The 23,429-nt window shown below is 34.6% G+C and overlaps 1 protein-coding gene across 7 annotated transcripts in view; it reads right to left on the bottom strand.

Moving 5' to 3' along the window:
- Positions 1-23,429, bottom strand: part of TMEM68 (transmembrane protein 68) — a 48,017-nt gene that overhangs the window by 15,745 nt on the left and 8,843 nt on the right. For 5 of the 7 annotated variants that reach the window (XM_077876917.1, XM_077876921.1, XM_077876919.1 and 2 more), the window contains exons 2-5: positions 23,342-23,386; positions 22,162-22,555; positions 7,114-7,281; positions 3,822-4,015 (exon numbers count right to left, since the gene is read on the bottom strand). In XM_077876917.1, coding sequence (XP_077733043.1) covers positions 3,822-4,015; positions 7,114-7,281; positions 22,162-22,486 — 687 coding nt within the window. In that variant the 5' untranslated portion in view covers positions 22,487-22,555; positions 23,342-23,386. Of the gene's footprint in view, positions 1-1,681; positions 1,815-3,821; positions 4,016-7,113; positions 7,282-16,114; positions 16,268-22,161; positions 22,556-23,341; positions 23,387-23,429 lie in introns of those variants that run through there. The other 2 variants (XM_077876920.1, XM_077876922.1) reach the window with 2 other exon arrangements.

Genomic DNA, 23,429 nt, shown 5'->3' with positions numbered 1-23,429 from the left:
AATAGTGCCTGGAACAGACTAGGTGCTGAAACAAAGTGTGATGGATGAATTAAAGAAGGAATGAAGAAGACACAGGACAGAGAGACAATGCATATAATGAAGTAGTTTGTATTCTCTGAATACAAAGTGTCAGAAACAGGCAGCAGCAATCTTAAAATCAGTTAGGAAAAAAGAAGTCTGGTAAAGAAAAGAACTCTGATGGAAGAATTTAAAGTTTCATAGTGTTAATTTACAAAGCTAAGACATAAAACCAAGTACACTACTGTTTCGTACAAAATTCAGATTATGTCTAAGAAACCACAACAAGTTTTGTAAAATAAAGTGATTGCTGACATCCTAATGTTTTAAAGAATTATAAAATATTTTTAGAATTAAGAACATAACATGGCTCTGAAGGAACAGAAACCATTCAGCTCATATATACACCCTTTGTCTTCTCTGACCAGTACCACTGGATTTATGTCTACTGGCTGGCATGAACCCCTAAGTTCATACTGAAGCATGCATTTTATAAAGACTCTTCAGGTTACATTCCACCCTTTAAAGAGCTTACTCTCCAGAAGCTAGATCTATCTAGAACCTACTAAACAGGAAAATGCCTATCCCAGCAGGCTCACTCTATTCCAGGCTACAGTCTGGGTATACAAGTTTCTAAATTCGCATTCAAGCTTACAGCCTTAAACCTATGAGCATTACTTTATTACAACTTGTTGCTGTAATACAATTATTCATTTCTTTCCTTGTATACTTTTTATGTACAAGGTATTTGCATAAGTAACCTAGAATTAAATTGTTTCCATGTATACTTGTGTCTCTGTATGTATGTGTATGCACATGTGTGCAAAAGGAATGTGTTTTTGTTAAAACTATTCTGGGGGAATAAGTTTAATATGGCCTTAGAGTCTAAACTTTGCTCCTAAAAATAAATGAGCACCACTAGACAAGTAACTTACCACATCTAGGCTTCAGGTTCTTCACGAATAAAATGGGAATAATAATAATTATACTATCTCAAAGGTTATTTTACGGATTGATATAATACATATAAACAATTTTATTAAAACAAATGTTATTTTCTTTTATATCAGTTATTTGTTTTCCAACTTGAGTAAATGGGTTAATAGTTTTCCACCTTATTTAGATATAAAGTTACCTAAATATTCTCAGGAATTTCACAAAATAAGAGTGACTTAAGGTATATTAAAAAGCCTGTATTCGGGGATCCCTGGGTGGCGCAGCGGTTTGGCGCCTGCCTTTGGCCCAGGGCGCGGTCCTGGAGACCCGGGATCGAATCCCACGTCGGGCTCCCGGTGCATGGAGCCTGCTTCTCCCTCTGCCTATGTCTCTGCCTCTCTCTCTCTCTCTGTGTGACTATCATAAATAAATAAATTTTTTTTAAAAAGCCTGTATTCAAATAAACCTTAAACATTTTTTATCAGTAGTATGTTAACTTGCATTGACAATCTAGATATTTTTCACTTTAATCTCTATGTCACAATTTAAATGTAGTTATTCCTACAACAGTCTTAAATTTTTACTCAAAGTTCATAATTCTATGAGGACTATGAAGGGGTTTCCCCGATAGGATACTTGTACCATTTACAACTATCTCCATACATGCTTGAAAGAGCTCCCTTATGTATCTGGAAAGTCCCTCTAATCTCAAAGTCAGCAGACTCACTGTGAAATGCAGTCAGGGGTGGCAACAGCACCGGTTGCCTGCAGTCCTGAACTGTATGCTTTGCTCTGCTTCTGCCTTGCTGTATGACCTGATCCCTCCATCCCTTCATCTCTCTGTGCCTGAGTTTCCTCATCTGTAACATTGGAATAATCATATACGTCACCTACTTACTATACAGGAGTACCAACATAAGGTCTTTAAAAGCACTACAAAAGGTTGGTGTGGTACAATAGTAATTACCAAATGTACAATGCTATCCTGTAAATCAACAATGTTAAAGATTTCTGGCTTTAAACCTATAAAAGGCTATTTATAAAATTTTCTCAAGTTTCATACAAAAACCTTAAATTCCCTAGATTATCTTAATTATCTAGAAACTCTACCAAATATTGAAAAAAATAGTTCCTTTCTCTCTATAATGTCTTTCTTTCTGGCCTTCTTCCAGGCAATGTTCCTTAAATCTGTGAAATTAAGAATGAGAAATTAGAATCTCATGATCTATTTATATAATTCCAAACCTATTTTGGTAATTTTTATCTTAAAATTTCCTAAGAAATAATTCTTTCAAAATATAAACCTGAAAATTAAACTATCTTTGGTTAGGTTTTTAGCTTTTATCATTGTTTTAATAGACATTACTTTCATTACCCTTAATTTTTATACAATGGTGCATATATCCTTTTGTACTTTATTTTATTCATATACCTAAGATTTTGTTTTATATATACATTAGCGCTTAAGACTTTTTGGGAAATAAAATGTGTTATAAAATAATTTTCTCATCACTAATGCTATTAAACATAAAGTTAAATTCCAAATGTCCCTTTCTGGTAGTGCTTAATATTATGTTAAAAAGATCAATTCAATTCAATTCATTTCAATTCAAATAGCCTACTAAGTGCTAGTCATTGTACTAAGGACTCAGAATATAAAAAGATGATCTTGTCCTTAGGGAGCTTATAATTATTATCCTACTGAGGATAATAATGTTTAAATTTTTATGTTGTCTATAACACTTAGGCAAATACATTAAATCTTATTCTGGAATCACATTACTAAAGCACTACTAGTTAGTTACACGTACACAAGTACAGCAGAGAATAAAGCTCAATGCATTTTATGTTAACTCTGTGATTAAAAAAAAGAAATTTCCACTCTTTTCCAAATACTGGATTTGGGTTAGAATGAGTCATGAATAAACTTCCTTTGTAATTCTGTATTTGCAAGAGAACAAGCAAGCTTAGGAGGCATATTGTCTCTATGTAACAGCAACAGGTACACAAACTGAAACATGAAAGTACTGGCCATAGTCTCTAATTAATTGGCCTGGAAAAAGAACACCATCCTGTCAAAGGGACTACCATTTCTTTTTCTAACAGATAATCTAAAACAACAACAGAAAACAAAGAAGAAACATTCCATGAGTAATAAATAAGTGTTTCATAGGATAAAGTACAATACGGAGACCAAAAAGTTGGGAGATACTTTCCAACGCAAAAGAAAAGGGCAAAATGGCATTCACCTTCTCCAGTCTAAGAATAACTATAGTGGATCCCTGAGGAACATTTAATTTTATTAACTAATTCTCTTATACAATCTTTTTCAAAGATCTAACTTACACCAATATCTCTCATCTTTATTCACACTATTAGATAGCTGATGACATTCGCTGATAAAAAATAATAGGAGTTATGTATTATTTAAGCCCTATTAATATACAAATTGGTCACAGATAAAAGAATTGCAATGAAACAAACCAACAATCATCACTGAAATATGCCAACTCAATCATACCAAAGACTTAAAATTCATAGAACTGAACTGATTATACTTTTGAAAAAGGTGTAACTGAAGGAATACAAAAAATTTTACAAATCTAATTAAAAGAAGCTAGATTTTGAAATGTAAATTAAAATTTGGATAGGTATTTGCCAAATTTCCAGATTGATTTTTTTTAAGATAACACCTCAAGCACAAAGGAATATTTCTCTATCATTAACCTTACAAAGAATTCTGTACACTTAATTTTTAAGTAGCGCAATGAAAGTATCTAAATTCTTATATACTCTGGCCCACTACATAAGCCTTTATTTTGAATTGAATCTAGCTTTACTTTAATAATTAATTTTATACAACTCACCACTTTTGCATCAATTGCAACCTGAGCGAAGCCTTTACGATTACCCCAAATGATGTTGTAGGTTTCATCACTAATTAGGGCTTCTCGAACTCCGCCTGGTGAAATAGCTAACAAGTGACCACTCCTCAGAATTTCAACACATTTTTCTCTTGGTCCATGTAGAGCACAAAATACATCAAGTAATAAACTAAACCCTGTAAGAAACATTAGCATGAAGATATAACTTAAGTACTTCTTGTCCAGTTCTTCAAGACAAAAATCTTTACAACCTAAAAAGCTAGTATCCATATAAATCAGCAAATTCCTTTTCTTTTTTAAAAATCAACAAGAACTCTTAAAGTTTACATAAGTTAATATTGCTTGTAAAGTAATAGCTGTCTTGTTGATCACCCCCTCAGTGATCACCAACTACTCGGGTTACAGTACATATTCAAACTCTGAATTAAAACTCTCAAAAACCTTGGAAAGCAGGGACTCTGATTCCCATTTTATAGACAAAGAAAGATCTTGCTCAAAATCACACACCTAGCAAATGGCAGGGCAGAGATTCCAGTCCAGGTATGTCTAGTCCAAAGCTCCTTCCACTGCATCTCATGGCCAAACACTGTCTACAGTATTTATTAGAGCAATCAGAAATGATATCCCATCAGCAATCACAAATCTAATCTTCCTTTAACCCTATAAGAAAAAGAATCACTCAAGAGAATATAAATCTGACTATGCTTAGCCCTACCAAAATTGGCATCTATAACAAAATCTATTAAAAGTTAGATGATGTTAATCCCACAACTAAACTTCTTAAATCAATAACAATAGCAAAATCACTAAGAGCTTTTAATAAAGTAACTATTTAACAGTCAATTCCAGGTCTTAATTTTATAGAGTTTTTCAAACCACAACTATTTATGAATGAAAGAAATAATCCTGGGACGCCTTAGTGGCTCAGCGGTTGGGCGTCTGCCTTTGGCTCAGGACATGATCCCGGAGTTCCGGGATTGGGTCCCACATTGGGCTCCTACGTGGAGCCTGCTTCTCCTCCTTTTTCTGCCTGTGTCTCTGCCTCTCTCTTTCTCTCTCTCTCTCTCTCTCTCTCTCTCTCGGTCTCTCATGAATAAATAAAATCTTTAAAAAAAAAAAAAAAGAAAGAGAGAAAGAATCCTATTAGTAACTAAATATTTTAACCAAATCCTAAACTGGAACTGACTGATGTTAGTACAATATATTACTGAGAATGGGAAATAGGAGTAGTGACAATTGTGCAGACTAACCAAACTTCTCACAGATTAAAGGATCTGAAGCAAGGTTAAAAATATTAAGATTGAAATAATATTCATCCCTTACTATATTAAAAGCTCACTGATTTAACTAGATACATTTTCATAATAGGCTTCACAAATTACAGGATCATAAAGGAGAAATTTTTTTAAAGGCCAAGTGTTAAATAAAAATATTCACATTATATTACACACTAAAAAAGATGGAAGCAACCTAATATTCTGTAAGAGAAAACTAATTAAGTAAATATTTTAGTCATACATTAAAACTACTCTTTATAAAGCACGGTAAAATGTCAATGCTAACATAACATTTTTTTTCAAAAAAAGAACACAAGGGGCAGCCCGGGTGGTGCAGCGGTTTAGTGCCGCCTTCGGCCTGGGGTGTGATCCTGGAGACCCGGGATCAAGTCCCCCGTCGGGCTCCCTGCATGGAGCCTGCTTCTCCCTCTGCCTGTGTCTCTGCCTCTCTCTCTCTCATAAATAAGTAAAATCTTTATTTAAAAAAAAAAAGAACACAAAAGAGTTTGCCTAACATGTAAAAATATGCAAATTAAAAATGAAGTACAATAAATCAAAATGATAACTGGTTTTTGTTAGGGTGGTAAGATTATAATGATGTCTTCCTTTTCTCTAGTTTTCAAATTTATTATAAAAGTGATCATATTGCTTTCTAAAGAAAAACTTTTTTATATAGAGTACAAATGGCTTTTAGTGACACAAGGATCCTTGAAACATTAACCATGTCTAAGAAAGGCACTGAGTAGACTATTATTTAATTCACTGCTTGGTGTTTGTCTCTCTGGTTGATGGGTGGTTTTGGCTTTTATTATTCTAGAGGACATATTATAAACTTTGTTGGCTTACTTCTGGTGATTCAATGACAAAAGAAAATAAGATTTATTCCCAATGAGCTTATTTTATTTTTTTCAAGATTTTATTTATTTATTCATGAGACACACAGAGAAAGAGAGAGGTAGAGACCCAGGGAGAGGGAGAAGCAGGTTCCATGTGGGGAAACTGACGTGGGACTCGATCCCAGGTCTGCAGAAACATGCCCTGGGCTGAAGGCAGCGCTAAACCGCTGAGCCACTGAGCCACTCGGGCTGCCCTCCAATGAGCTTATTTTAGAATGGCTTTTTAAAAACTCTGTTTGAAACCATTAGGTTAATTAATCTTTTTAAAAGGGTATAGGGGCACCTGGGTGGCTTAGTCAGTTAAATGTCTACCTTTGGCTCAGGTCCTGATCCCAGGTTCCTAGGATTATGTAATCCTGGGTCCTGGGATATAATTATGTCCTGCTCTCTGCTCAGGGGAGAGCCTGCTTTTCCCTCTCCTCCTGAGATCTCTCTCCTTCTTGCTCTCTCTCAAATAAATACATAAAATCTTTTAAAAAATAAAATAAAAAGGTATAAAGCCTTTATGAACAAATTAAGAAGGATATAGTCCTGAATTTTAAGAGTTATAAGTCTAGCAGGCAAGTCAAGTACAATAAAGACATATAGACTCTTTAGGATAGGGTTTCTGAAGCAATATTATTACATGAAGACAAAATATATCCTGGCTGACTGTAAATAATTTTGACCTACTATAATACTGATAGTAATCAAACTTTAATTCCTGTGAAGTTAAACTTCAAAAATCAGTATCTCATGGAAAAATTCATCATATGAAAAATCAACTACCTTGTATGCCAAAATATAAATTAATTGTGTGGCAAAAGTTACAATTTATTTTTTTAAAGAGGAAGTTCAGTATTTAACTTAGAAAAATAATGACTAAATACCTGTTAATAAAGAAAAAATCAGGTAACATTTTTGACCATAATATTCTTATATTTGGATATACTCTGTAAATAACATAATTAGATACTCCCAAATTAGAGTTCAAAGCGTGTTACCCTAAAAAGGCAAAAAGCTTTTCCAAATGATAGTAGAGAGTTCAAGGATATAGACTCTAACATAATTTTATTATGTTAATTAAACATTTTTATGTCACTATCTACAGTCAAAGTTTACCTGGAATTTTAAAGACAAAGTGATCAGCTACCACACGGCAAGTCCTGCCTTTATGGATAAAAATTTTAGCCATGAAGTAGTAAAAATCTATAGGAATAGCTCCATGATAAAAAATTATAAGTGCTGGTCCTTCTTCTGGTATTTTTTCCATCCCATGAACTTCATAACCTGTTAGAAAGACAAAACACAAATGCTTAAAATATATTTATTAGTTTATTTACCCTAAAGGATGTTTACTAACTCAAAAACTCAGTTTTTTCTTGTAACAGCACATAAGCCTTCCTCTTTCTCCCACTATCTGTTCCCACACAAATCAGTCCTAAAGCCATTAGGTGAGCCAGCGCCAGGTGTGGAGTGGAGGAGTGGCCTGGAGTACATGCTGGAGCTCAGGCAGGGTGAGGAGGTGGCCCAGAGCTCAAGCAGAGTTGTGAGTGCATACCCACAGGAGAAGAGCCTAGAACAGGATGCTGGGGTCTGAGTGGGAATGGGAGGGGATCCAGGGTGAGATTAAGCATAAGGGTTACAGGGTAGCATCCAGACACTTCAGTGGCCTAGTATGGGGTATCAGCCCGAATGGGATAAGAATGTATCCATGAGTGGCAGAGGATGGCAGCAGTAATAAGAGGTTAGTTACATACAGGAGGATTGGTCAAATAAGTCTACACATTAAGGATAATGTTAGCCTGGTGTCTCACTGTTGGAGATGGCGGCTACAAAAATAGAAAAGGAGAAAACCAGAATAAACTATAGCCGTAAGAGAACCTTGCTCCCATCCTAAAAGAAAAAGCAGGATGTCGGAAACCTCAATCAGGAGAACTGACAGCTCCAATGGGTGACAAGCCCCTCTACTGAGAGACAAACTGAGTATGGAAGGAAGATGTAGGTGTCCTAAAAGGCAAGAAAATAACTGAAATGTTAACAAATTTAAAGGCCAAGTACAGGTGACCACTGAGTGTAGAATCCCTGGGTATCCCAGACACAAACAAGAGTCCACACTCAACAACATTCCTCCACAGGCCTCAATAGGTGCTTAAAAGAAAAAGTAGGGGCATGGCAGGGAAGAGATCCAAGAGAGCCCCTGCAAATGGGATAGAGAACAAAACCCACTTGCTTCTCAGAAGCTTCTCTTGGAAAAGCAAAACTCAACACAGAGAGGTACAGGAAACTCTTCCATCCCCTCAAAGAAAAGGGCATATGCAAAAATATCTGATGGTAGAAAGGACAGAACTTACTACCCATCCCCTCATCCTTGCCTCATTATACCCCAAGCAAAGGTCCATTACTGCTAGGAAAAGGCAGAAGCCAAAGCATCCACCTCTGGGAGGAAGAAAGTAAGCCCAGGTTCTGAAATAACATCAAGCAGAGATCTGCTATGACTGGAAGGAAGAGCAAGGAACTGGCTGCCAACTCCATACTCTCACCTATACAAGGCATTTTCCCTCCACTGGGAAGAGGCAAAGATACATTGAGAAAGCCTCACACCTTAGTCTGAGGCAGACAAGGCCTGTGTACAATTCTGGCTAAACCAAGAAAATTGAAGAGTTGCCCCTGCCATCCCCATCTCACCACAAGACTCACATGGAGTTATAAGTAAAGGCAAAGAGAAACCCCAATGTGATGTAGGTATAATGGATTGAAGATGGAGGAGGACCATGGAGAAAAACCCTCTGGCACTGCAGGCCCTATACCAATGCAAAAGGTAGCAGCAGGATTTTGCAGTCTGTGCTGAAGGTGCCTACCTAGAGCTACAACAAAACTCAAACCCAATTTATTTTTTTTAATTTTTAATTTTTTAAAGATTTTATTTATTTATTCATGAGAGACACAGAGAGAAAGAGAGGCAGAGACACAGGTAGAGGGAGAAGCAGGCTCCATACAGGGAGCCCGACGTGGGACTCGATCCCAGGTCTCCAGGATCACACCCTGGGCTGAAGGCGGCGCTAAACCGCTGAGCCACCCAGGCTGCCCCTCAAACCGAATTTAACTACAGAGTATACTGAATTAAAGTCTACCCCATTCACTAATGGCCTGACAGAAAAAGGTCAATTTTCAGTTATAAATACTATTTACCTCATTCTCTACTGTTCTTTTAGAAGCAATGCCCGAATTCAATAAAAAGAAATTATGAAACATAAAAAAATCAAGAAAAAAATCCATTGTCAAGAGACTGTTTAAGTCAAAAGCACAGACCAAAATGTTTAAATTATCAGATAATAACTTTAAAATAACCATGGTTAATACATTAAAAGGACTTAGCAGAAAATTAAATACATATATAATCAGATTCGTAATTTTAGCAGATTGGAGGTGCCTGAGTGGCATGGTAGGTTGAGCATCCCAGTCTTGGTTTTGGCTCAGGTCATCTCAGGGTTGTGAAATCGAGCCCCATATTGGGCTCTGCACTCAGAATGGAGTCTGCTTGAGACTTGCTCTCCCTCCCCCCCTTACATGCATACTCTCTCTAAAATAAATAAATCTTTAAAAAAATTTCAGCAGATAGAAGGAAATTATGAAAACAATGAGAAAATGGAAAGACAAATACTTGAATGAGATCTAAGGATTAGTAATATATCCATGTTAATTTCCTGATTTTAACAGTTTTATTGAGATTAAGTAGGAGAACATCCTTGTTTGTAGGAGATATATACTAAAAATGTATATTTAAAGAGAGAGTAACGTAGGCACTTATAGTCAAATGACGTAGGAAAATAAGTTCTTTGTACAATACTTGGAATATTAATTTTTTAAAAGTCTATAAATAAAAGCAATAGTCATTGCCTTCTATGGAAAAACCATGTAAAATCCTAGAATCATAGAATCTATAAAATAAAAAGAACTTTTGGGTTATAACCGAACAGACAATATTAAAACTTAAGACTATTTTTGATTATTAATCAAGGCTATCCAAGGAGACACACATCTGTGAAACATCAAGCACACTTTATTGAAACTACTAGTTTCTAAAGCACAATCTGGACCCTTCCGTGTAAGCTTGATAGAGAGTAGTTTCACAGGAGTATGAGATTCTACTTGTTACCAGCAGGTTGTAAACAGGGGAATGAACAGAAAAAGGGGATTACTGAAGAGGCCCAGGGTAGGAGACATCAATTAAGTTACATATTCCCTGAGATAATACAATCTAAGGTAAAATTAAAGGCATAAAATAATTCATTGAGTGTGTGCTTTGGCAGCACATATACTAAAATAATTTATTGATAAAAATAAGAAAACTCTTAAGAAACTCTTGACCCAATGCAAAATAAAACATCATTTAAACATATACAGAGGCACCTGGGTGGCTCAGTTGGTTAAGCGTCTGCCTTCGACACTGGCACTGGTCATTATCCTTGGTCCTAGGATCAAACCCACAGGGCTCCCTGCTCAACTGGGAGCGTGCTTCTCCTTCCCCCTCTGCAGCTCTCTCTGCTTGTGTTCTCTCTCAAATAAATAAAATCTTTAAATAAATAAACTGTTATATGCAAATGGATAACTTACTAATGTTGCAAACTTCTGTTTCATTCACAAACATAAATTATACATTAGAAACTCCACCCATTTTATTCATCAAAAACAAAAATGATTTTATAGAATCTAACTACTACATGCAGGAAAAAAACTGATGAGAAATTTGAACTAGAAGTCAAGAAAACATCTCTCCTCTACTACAAATAAAATTAAAGACTCATGCCACTTATCTCTCCTTGTTAAACCCTATTCCAAGTCATTGTGAGGGGAACAAGTTTCAGCAAGGGAAGCAAAGCAAATGATATAGATGAAAGGCTGGTAGAGATGGGGAGGGGGATGGTTTCTGAAGGCTTCCTTCTAACATGACCCAGTTTAAGCTGCCTTCCTGTCCTGTCCATACTTGCTTCTCTGCCAGTTAAAGAGATTAACTTGCCTACTGCCCTTTACACTACTATACCAACACATTTTTCATAGCAATCTTGTGCTATTGGTATTTGTGGAGAATATGAAAGATTTAAGTAAGCTCCACAATGCTTTAGAGGAAAATATCCTGCATATTTTATCACAAGAGTGGGAACTTATACCCCGAGTAGCAGATGAAATGTGATCATGGCTCTACTCATAAGATGTTTTTCCTTCCCATCTCACTGCTGACAGGTGCCATTACAGACCTCAGCCTCAGCTGGTCCCAGCAAAAAGAAAAATGCCTACTAAACAACCAATGAGTCAATGAAGAAGTCAAGAGAATAAAAATTACTTTGAGACAGATGAAAATGAAAATATACCATAACAAAACTTATGGGATATAGCAAAATCAGTTCTAAGAGGAAAGTTCATAGTGATAAATGCCTATCTCAAGAAAACATGAAAAATCTCATATAAACAACCCAACAACATCTCAAGAAACCATAAAAAGAACAAAGTTAGGAGAAGGAAGAAAACAAAGATTAGTGAGGAAGTAAGTGAAATAAAGACTAAAAAGACAATACAAAAGATCAATAAAACCAAGAGATAGTTGTTTGGAAAGATAATCAAAATTGTCAAATCTTTAGCTAGACTCACCAAGAAAAAGAGAGTACTCAAAAAAATTAAATCAGAACTCAAAGAGGGGACTTTAATACTGATACCACAGAAATACAAAGGATAAGAGACTAATATGAACAATATATGCCAGGAAACTGGACAACCTACAAGAAATGGATAAATTCAACCTTCCAAGACTGAATTGTGAAGAAACAAAATCTGAACAGACCAATTACTAGTAATATGATTGAATTAATAATCAAAAAGCTCCCAACAAACAAAAGTCCAGGATGCCTTCACCAGTGAATCCTATCAAAAAGTCCAGGATGCCTTCACCAGTGAATCCTATCAAACATTCAAAGAGAAATTAATATCATTCCTTCTCAAACTCTTCCAGAAAACAGAAGAGGAGAGAACTCTTCCAAACTCATTTTACAAGGCCAACATTACCTTGATACCAAAACCAGACAAGGACATTGCAAAATAAGAAAGTTACAGGCTAATATCCTTAATGAACTAATATATATATATATATATATATATATATATATATATATATATATATATACATAAATCTTCAACAAAATATCAGCAAATCAAATTCTGCAGTGCATTAAAAAAATCATATACTATGACCAAGTGGAATTGATTATAGGGATGTAAAAATGATTCAACATTTACAAATCAATGTGATACACTACATTAACAAAATGAATAAAAATCATATTATCATCTCAGTAGATGCAGAAAAAGCATTATGATAGAGTTCAGTATCCACTTATGATAAAAACTCTCAACAAAGTGTAGAGGCAACATATCTCAACATATATGACAAGCCCACAGCTAACATCATATTCAACAGTGAAAAACTGAAAGCTTTTCCTCTAAGATCAGAAACAAGACAAGGATGCCCACTCTCACTACTTTTATTCAACATAGTACTAGAAATCCTATCCAGAACAATTAGGCAAGAACAAGAAATAAAAAGCATCCAAATTGGAAAGGAAGGAGTAAAACTGTCACTATTTATAAATGACATGATATTCTTTTTTTTTTTAAGATTTAATTATTTATTCATGAGAGACACATCTGCCCAATGACATGATATTCTTTACAGGAAACCCTAAAGACTCCATCAAAAAACTGTTAGAATAAAATTCAGTAAAGTTGCAGAACACAAAATCAATATACAGACATCTGTTGTGTTTCTATACACTAATAAACTATCAAAAAAGAGATTAAGTTAACAATTTCATTTAAGATTACATGAAAAGGAATAAAATATCAGAATAAATTTAACCAAGATGGTAAAAGATCTATACACTGAAAACTAAGGTATTAATAAAATAAACTGAAGAAGATACAAATAAATGGAATGATATTCCATGCTCATGTATTGGAAGAATTAATATTGTTAAAATGTTCATACCAGCCAAAGCAATCCATAGATTCAATGCAATCCCTATGAAAATTTCAATGGCATTTTTCAGAGAAATGAAACAAGCAATCCCAAATATTTTTGTGAAACCACAGAAGATGTCAAAGAGCCAAAGCAATCATGAGAAAGAACAAAACTGGGGGTGTCATGTTACCTGATTTCAAACTATGTTACAAATCTATAGTAATCAAAACCTTATGGTACTGAGATAAAAACACATATAGGGCAGCCCGGGTGGCTCAGCGGTTTAGCACAGCCTTTGGCCCAGGGCCTGATCCTGGAAACCTGAGATCAAGTCCCACGTTGGGCTCCCTGCATGGAGTCTGCTTCTCCCTCTGCCTGTGTCTCTGCCTCTCCCCGCCCCCCTCTTCTCTCTCTCTCTCTCTCTCTCTGTGTCTCTCATGAATAAATAAAAAAAGACACATAGATCAACAGAACAGAATAGAGAACAGAAATAAACCCACACATATATGGTCAATTAATTTTTGACAAAAGAGCCAAGAATAAGCAATGGATAAAGAATAATCTCTTCAATAAACAGTGTTGGGAAAAGTGGGTGGTCACATTCAAAAAAATAAAACTAGACTACTATCTTCCTCATACACAAAAATTAATGCAAAATGGATTAAAGATTTGAATGTTAAGACCTGAAACCACAGAACTAGAAGACATAGCCAGTAAACTCCATGACATTAGACATGGCAATGATTTTTTACACCTGATTCCAAAATCAAAGGCAACAAAACCAAAAATACACAAATGGGACTATATCAAACTAAATGCTTCTGCATGGCAAAGGAAATCATCAACGAAATGAAAAGGCAACCTACTGAAAGGGAGAAGACATTTGCAAATCATGTGTCTGATAAGCAGTTAATATGCAAAATACAAAGAACTCATACAACTCGAAAATAGCAAAAAAAAGCAATCATTTAAAAAATGGACAAAATCTAAACAGATATTTTACAAAGATATACAGAATACCAACCAGTACATGAATGACATCACTAATCAGGGAAATGCAAATCAAAAGTATTATGAGTTATCATCTCATATCTGTTACAATAGCTATTATTAAGAAGTCAAGAAATAACAAGTGTTGGCAAGGATATGGAGAAAAGGGAACCCTCTTGCACCGTTGGTATGAATGTAAATTAGTACAACCACTAGGGAAAACAGTCTGGAGGATCCCCAGAAAGTTAAAAATAGAACTACCACACCATCCAGCAATTCCACTTCTGGGTATTTATCCAAAGAAAATAAAAACACTAATTCAAAACAACATCTGCATCCCAATGTTCACTACAGAATTATTTACAACAGCCAAGATATAAAAACAATCTAAGTGTCCACGAATGAATAAATGGATAAAGAAGATACAGCATATATACATACAATGGAATACTATCCACATATAAAAAAAGAATGATATCTTATATCATCTGTGACAACATAGATGGAACTTGAGGGCATTATGCTCAGTAAAATAAGTTAGAAAGAGAAAGATAAATACCATACAATCTTCCTTATATGTGGACTTTAAAAACAACAAACAAAAAAACAGAGCTCACTGAGAACAGATTGGAGGTTGCCAAAGGCAGGAGATGGGAGTGGGCAAAATGGGGTCAAGGGATACAAACTTTAGTTATAAAATAAATAAGTCATGGTGATATAATGTACAGCATGGTGACTATAGTAATACTATAGTATATTTGAAGATTGCTAAGAGATCTTAAAAGTCCTCATCACAGGAAAACAAAATTTTTGTCACAGTGGCATCATAGTGTACGATGATGTATTTTAACCAGACTTACTGTGGTGATCATTTCATATTTTAACCAGACTTATTGTGGTGATCATTTCACACATATGCAAATACTAAATCACTACATTGTATACCTAGTGTGATAGAATGTTAATTATATCTCAATTTTGAAAAGGAAAGAAAATTATAAAGTGATAAATTGTTTTTGTTACTACTATTTTTTCATGGCATAAAAGAAACACCAACTATGGCTTATACTCTAATTCATTCAGTTAAATAAAAATGGAGAAATCTTTCTCAAAAAAAAACAAAAAAACAAAAAACAAGGGGGGGCGGGAAACAAGCATTTAGAGGCCAAAGGCAGAATTAGACTCAGAGTAAAAGGAAGGTAAAGAGAAAGGAAATCTCAAGTGGCTAGAGCAGAAAAGAAAGCAAGCTCCTAAAGCCACACTGCCACACACAGAACAGCTGTCCCAAGAATCCCACTACTCACTTGTAAGAGACAAAAGGAAAATCCAGAATATGAAAACCTGAAACTGTTTCTTTCCTTAAGTTTATCCCCATTTGATGTGCCAAGAAACAAACATTCAAATAATATAGACTTCAATGTAAATTTTAGGGCAGAAAATTCATTTTTAAAGTAGTTTATAATGTCTTCACCAAACGGATGAAATTAAGTATAACTGTGATTCTAGTATTGAAAGAAAAAGTACTTGGTAATATCTCAAATGGACTTAAAAGAATGTTTTTAAAAATCAAATTTAATATTTTGAGATTATGTTTGCTTTTAACATTTCTTTCCATTTACCTACCTCTAATTCAAGTAATCAGATTGACTTTTAGCTCTACAGAACAATCAATGAGGTGGTCTCAAGTTACCAAAAGAATCAACTGTCTCAGATAAATTTTTTGAGAAAAAAAAAATACTTCTTTGAGGGATTCTACACAGAATATTCCTGAGGTTCCTTCGTGCCTTCCAGAATATTAAAAAAAGAATTAAATAACTGTACTTATATAATACCAAATCATCTGATTCAAAGTAGAAAAATCCAGTTAATTATTGACTAAAACTATGGTTTACCACAGTGGCAATAAATATGAAATCCAAATATATTATTTAACTGTGTCACAGATGTGATAGACCACTCACTGCTCAGAAAGCATCAGTAGATAACACTCTAGTCCAACATTTTCAAGGTGTTTTAGAGCCCAATTGCCTATCAAGTTTTATTAAACAGATTCTTACATGAATTATTTGAGCAAAATGTGGCTCCCTAAAAATACTTTCCCATCTTTATGGTTCCACTCACATGACTGTGTCTCAATGGAATGTTTCCTGGCCAATGTATCCCTGTCTAGCAGAAGTAGAAACTTTCGGGGCACCAGGGTGGCTCAGTCAGTTGAGTGTCCAACTCTTGATTTTGGCTTGGGTCATGATTTCAGCTTGATAGGAGGAAGCCTGGCAACCAGCTCTGCATTCAGCATGGAGTCTGCTTAGGTTTCTCTCTCTCTCTGCCCCTCCCCCCTTCACGTGCTCTCTCTCAAATAAATAATCTTTAAAAAGAAAAAAAAGTAGAAACTTTAGGGCACGTAAGCTCTTCCTCAAGACTCCATATTTACCTGGTTACCAAGTCCTGTACGTTTTACTTCTAAAACCTCTTAAATCTATCATTCTCTCTTCCCAAGGTTACTTCCAAAGCGCAGTCCTATCATCTCCTGCCTATAGTACACCAATCCTTAGGGGGTCTGATGAGCAACACAAGCTCAGAGAAAGTAATCACAATGGCAATTAATTGTCACTGTCCATCCAGCCACTGTCTAGGGAGGGAGTGGCATATTTTGAGTAGTGGGGCCCCTTGGCCCAGGTAGGGCCAGAGTGCAAACCCATATTTGTCTAACTCCAAAGTCCATGCTCTTGGCCTATACTACAACTTATACAACAGATACGTCTATGCTAAGCTATATCTGTGACTTACAAATGCTATTTATAATCTATTAGTGAGTTATGAAATCGCTTTAGTGAGTTATGAGCATTTTTCTTTTTAAATAAGAAAGAAATGAAAATAAAACAGATCACTGTAGAAAGTATATATACTTTTCATGAAACAGTATATATGTATGTGCTTGTATACTAAGTAGCAAAATTCATTTCTTACTAGAAATAATAGTAAAAAATTTGATGACCTAAAAATATCTTGAAAATACCAGGGACTCTGACAGAACACAGTAGGTATGTTAAGTTGAACTTAATAATGATCAAGATAGGGGAGCCTGCGGGGCTCAGTCAGTTAAGCATCTGCCTTTGGTTCAGGTCATAATCATAGGGTCCTGGGATCCAGTCCCACATTGGGCTCCCTGCTCAGCAGGGAGTCTGCTTTTCCCTCTCCTTCTGCCCCTCCCCCTGCTCTTGCTCTCTCTCTCCCCCCTGCCCCCAAATAAAATAAAAATCTTTTTTAAAAAATAATAATGATGAACAAGTCACAGACAATGTATTTTGGTGCCTTCCATATTATTGAAGATGTCCTTTGGGGCACCTGGGTGGCTCAGTTGGCTAAGTGTCCAACTCTTGATTTCAGCTCAGGTCATGATCTCAGAGTCAAGAGATGGAGCCCTGGCTCAGCCTCCATGCTCAGCGGGAGTGTAGTCAAGATTCTCTCCCTCTCCTGCTGCCCTTCCCCCTGCTTGCACAAAGGTACTCTCGCCCTCTCAAATAAATAAATCTTTTTTTAAAAAGATACTCTACAATTATGATAGCTAACATTTATTAAACATTTAGTATGCAATAGAAATTATGCTAAATACCACTTTACATGAAATTTCACTGAATCCTTACAACCCATTTTCTAGATGAGGAAAATAAGGTTCAAAACATTAAATATCTTGTTTGAGGAGGTTAGTTTTAAGTAGTTCCCCTAAAATATTTATCAATTACCAAGTAGAAAATAGCAACTTTATGGTAGAGAAACCTGGAAACACCTCCTTAGCCACATAATCAAAGTTAGTTTCAACAGTAATCAGACATACCAACATCATGTACCTCTGATATGATGCACTGAGAAGAATACATCATCATTTTTGTGGTATTCTTGTCAAATAGGTGTAAATATGTGTAACTTCAGTCACATTATGGAAAACATCATATCTAAATTGAGAGTCTACAAAATAATTGAGCAGTCATCTTCAAAACTGTGAAGGTCATAAAAGATACACAAAACAAAACACCTAACTAAATAACCATCATATATTGGAGGAGACAGGGCACTAAATGCAGCATGGGATTCTGGTACTAGGACACTGGTGAGAAAACTGGTAAGATTTGAATAAGGCCTGTAGTTTAGTTAATGGTATTGTAACATCATTAATTCAATAGCTGTATAAATGGTCACATAAGATGTTAACATTAGAGGAAATTGTGTGAAAAACATGCAAGAATCTTGGTACTATTTTGCAACTTCTCTGTAATTCTAAATTAAAAAAAAAAAAGTTTTAAAAAATCATAACTGTTGCAAAAGGCAGAGAGGAGAAGGGGCGGGGGGAAGTTACGTAACTTGTTAAGGCCACCCAACCAGTCATTGGTTTTGAACTCAGGCAGTCCCTCACCCAATGAAAGACAGAAGAGATTAAAGGAAATGCTTTTTCAACTGAAGCAGAGAGGGAATATTTCTTAATACCTCAATTTAATTTTCCCATAGATCTTGCTACATATGGTTTAATTTATAGGACCCTTTAGTGAATAAAATGTATCTATTTTTTTATGAAGTAATAGAATATAAAGTAAAAGTTTGTCCATTAAAAAAACTCGGTAACTATGATCAAACTATTTATCCACCATATTTTTCAAAAATTTTATTCTGCCAATGAATTTAACCAGTTACGATGGCATTAGGTGAGCATACATATTTTCAGACAATAAAGTAAATTTCCCTTGTAAAACAAATATGAAATAAAACAAGATAAACTACTAAAAGCTTCAAAATGAAATATTCCTTACTTTCCTAAAGTGAAAGTTACAGTCCTCATTACCTTTACAGTTGTGCTAAAATATATAGCTTTACTTCTCTCAAAAACACTTAGATATCTGAGGACTCTTTCTCATCCTATTAATTTTCAGGGGAAATATTAAATATTACGAGTACGGCTTTTTAAAATATTCATATTTTCCAGGAATTATGGTTTTTGAAAAATAAGTCAAAAATTTTAATAGTTTGAAAAGCTAACTTGAGGGTAAGGATTTCATTGACCTACCACCAAGCAAACTACCTACAAATATAGGTATTTAAGAAACCTCAAATTAATATTTCTTGATTTACTATAGGAATTATGGTATGCAGCAAACAAGAATCAGATAATTTTTGTGGGGAGGGGTGGAGCCTGGGTGGCTCAATGGGTTAAGTGTCTGTCTTCAGCTCAGGTCATGATCCCAGAGTTCTGGGATCCAGCCTCACATAGGGCTTCTGGTTCAGCAGGGAGCCTGCTCCTTTTTCTCCCTCTGCCTGCTGCTCCCCCTGCTTGTACTCCCTGTCAAATAAATAAATCTTTTTTTTTTAAAAAGAGGTTTTTGAAAAATGACAGAGCACTTAAATTATATACAGTATGACATAAAATACAACTTCAAAACAGAAAACAGTGGATAGATTCTTATACAAAGAAATTTATAGTAAACAAGTTATAAATAAATGATAGCTCAGCAGATAACTGACTAAATTCATTATAAGATTTATATAGTTCCATGTAGTCATTAGAAGTCAGTAAGGCTTAGTGACATGAAAAATACTAATTGGCAACACATGTAAGAAATTATAAACACACCACAATTTTAACAAAATGCAACTGCATAGTAAATTTTAGGTGACCATTATTTTCTTTGTTTTTTTGTCACATTTTTTTTTTTTTACAATAAACACCTTTATTGGTTAAAAAATTCCTTTGAAGATTCTTTAAAAAGCATAAATTAAAACTGATTTGACACCAAATACAAAAATCCAAATATGCACACAAATGCCTTTTATATATGTCATTAACAATAGGGCAAAGAAAATCATTTTTTCCAGTTTTATTGAGAAGCAATTGGTATGTATCACTGTATAAGTTAAAGGCATAGAGCATGATGGTCTGAATTACATATATTGTGAAATGATTTACCATAGCAGGTTCTGCTAACATCCATCATCTCATATAGATAAAAAAAATAAAGAAAAAACTTTTTCTTATGTAAAAACTCTTTTAAGATTTATTCCTAAAAACTTTACTATACATTGAACAGCAGTGTTAACTATAGTCGTGTTGTATATTACATCCCTAGAACTTATTTATCTAATAACTGGAAGTTTGTACTTTTGACCACCCTCCTCCAATTCACCTTTCCCCATCTTCTGCCTCTGGTAACTGTGAGTCTGACCTCTTTTTCTATGAGTTTGGGTTTTTTCTTTTTTTTAGATGGCACATATAAGTGAAATCATACAGTATTTATCTCTGTCTGACTTATCTCACTTAGCATAATGCCTTCAAGGTCCATCCATGTTGTAAATGGCAGGATTTCCTCATTTTTTATGGTTGAATAAGGAACAATCACTTTTAAAAGAGTGTCACTTAGCTAATAAAATATAATGTTAAGTTATCATAAAAAAAAAACATTAAAATGGGCTAAGAACTATGTATTTTACTTCCTCTGAGCCATAAATGCATATTTAAATATACCTTAGAAAGACAAAAAAAAAATCTCAAAATTACATACTCTATTACAAAATAAGCTTAGTGCTTGAAATTATCTAAATTAAATCATGTGACCTGAAATATACACAAACCCAAATTCCTTAGGATATATAATATTCTGAAATATAGGGGTGTATATTTGGGAGAAGGATATATATATTCACAAGTATTATAAACAATGCCACTGTAGTTTTGTGTCACTGTAGACAATGAACCAACAGCAGTCTACATAGATGCAGTCTCTCAGATGCATACACACGATATGCTGAAGTATCATCTTATCTCACGTAAAACAACCATGCATAAAGACTGGCAAGAGCATTAACATTAATGAGTAATATTCAAAATTCAACACATCAAAGGCATATGGCTCCTGTTTGTAAACCTGCTGAATACCACTACTTTTGACCCTGAATTCCCAAACCTAGGACAAACTTCAACTTCCTCACAGGAAAACTGTAAAATGGGGACAATATGTAGAATCTATCATAAGTTCTAAAAGAATGTATGGTAAGCATTCAACAGCGTATAACATAATAAGTGCTCAAAAAAGACTTATAAGAAACGCATGTGGTAGGGGCACCTGGGTGGCTCAGTGGTTGAGCGTCTGCCTTTGGCTCAGGTCGTGATCCTGGGGTCCTGGGATGGAGTCCTGCATCGGGCTCCTCGCAGGGAGCCTGCTTCTCCCTCTGCCTATGTCTCTGCCTCTCTTTGTGTGTCTCTCATGAATAAATAAATACACTCTTCAAAAAAAAAAAAAAAAAAAAGAATGCATGTAGTATTAAAATGATGACACAGTGGCCTAATAAGCATGTTACTGGTGACTTTTGCTATTAGCAGCCTTATACTTCCTGATATGTAACCTCTGGTATCTATTTCAAAATCTGTGCTTCCTTCTGAAACCACTCTGATGCTCAAAATGAAATAGAAAGTACACCTTTGTTACCCACCTATCGAATTTTATGTATTTTTTTATAGTCCTAACACAAAAATGACCAATAAGACAAAAATTGGTAAAGAAAAACATCAAGTCCTTGATAAAAGGCTATACAAGAGGGCAATTTTCGTAATAGCCAAAGACGGCCAATCATTAAATATAGAACACCACAATCTCTCAAATGATAAAGAATGAATATCCTGGAGAGAAACTTGTTGCTATTCATTTATTCAAGAGACATATGACCTCTGAAATGAATCAAACAGGAAATGGGTAGATTTTGGTATACTAATTATATTTAATATTATCAGTTAATACTCATTTTCCTAAAAATCTCTACACTAGGAAAGTCAAACTTATTTTGAACAAAATGGAATTAAGTTCTAAATAACTAAAGCATTTTTGAAATAGGTTTCTATACAGCTTTAACTAGTTTCTTAGTCTTTTAGATAGCTTACATACAAATTTTAATATTTTAGGTTATAGAAATAGCCTGTTGTATGGTTGTTTAATGGAAACTAATATGCTTGGAAAAACTCATGTTAAGAAAGACATTTTTATATATACACAATGTATGCAAAGAGATAAAAGGAAATAGTAAATATGCCCTATATTTTTCAGTGTCGATCAATAAAATGGGAAAACGATACAGTTTCAGTGCCATACTCATGAATAGCCACATACAGACCACAAAGTAATCTTGCTTACCATGCCAAACTGCTGCATGTCCATCCCAAAGAGTTGCCACTGTCTTCCTTGCGCCATCCCATAAATTATGAGAGTAGGCTTCTTTCAATACATTCTTCCTCTTATAAATGTGTAAGAAAATAATAGTAAGATAGAGAAGAAAAATAGTAAAGTAAGGAAGTATTAAAAGTATTAGTGGTGTAAAAACCCAAAGGAGATAGTTTGCAAAATTCAAATAGTCCTCCAACTGCTCCACACCAAACCATTCTTCAAGTATGTGAATCAGACAAGTCATATAGGGCATAGAATCCTGTCCTGTACCACAGGTTTGATTTTTGTCTATCATTTTTCTTTAGGTGAAAATGACAAATTCGGTCTCTTTCTTCATTGTCATGGTAGGTCTTTAATTTGGCCACTAGAAGGGAAACATAATACAATGTTATTCTCTTCACAGCTGAAAAAAATGTTTTAGTCTATATTAATATTACATAGAATCATTTCTTAATATGAAAAATGAGTAGATTGTTAATAGTTAACTTGGTTAACTTTGTTACAGACTTCAATGTGAAAATTATAAGGTTTAATTTGTATGTCAGGTTTAGCTTTTGAAATAACTCACAAGCTATAATTGAGAGAGGAAAATAAACCTAATGAAGAATGAAATTTTGGATTGATCTTAATCATTTGAGTTACATCTCAAGTGGACCATACTGAATGTATCTTAAACTAGGTTATGTTGAGATAACTGTTCTTCACAAAACAAAGCATCAATATTTGATTTAATAAAAGTAAACCAATTCTTTAGGAAATGATGACATATATTTTTGGGTACTGTCTTTTATAAGCAGGTTTACAAAAAAATATTCTTTTGACATTCTGCAATAATAAATTTTTATCAGTGTCATTTTTATCTTAGTCACTAAAATTTCTAAGTGTTCAACAACTGAAAAGATACCTATTCAATTATTTTATGTCACTTATCTTTTTTTTTGTATATTTTTTTATTAGTGTTCGGTTTGCCAACATATAGTATAACACCCAGCGCTCATCCCATCAAGTGCCCTCCTCAGTGCCTGTCCCAGAGTTAGGAGTCTCTCATGTTCTGTCACCCTCTCTGATTCTGATTTTTCCTACTCATTTTCTCTCCTTTCCCCTTTCATCCCTTTATGTCACTTATCTCTAAACCAGCCACTTAACTTACCAGAAATTAGGTAAATATCTTGTCCCAAGCTTCAGTGTAAGTATTCTGGAAAACAAAGTATACAAATGGAAGAAAAATATGATTTAAA

Source organism: Canis aureus, chromosome 28, assembly GCF_053574225.1.
Source record: "Canis aureus isolate CA01 chromosome 28, VMU_Caureus_v.1.0, whole genome shotgun sequence".
NCBI lineage: Eukaryota > Metazoa > Chordata > Mammalia > Carnivora > Canidae > Canis > Canis aureus.
This window is presented reverse-complemented; position numbering and strand designations above follow the sequence as displayed.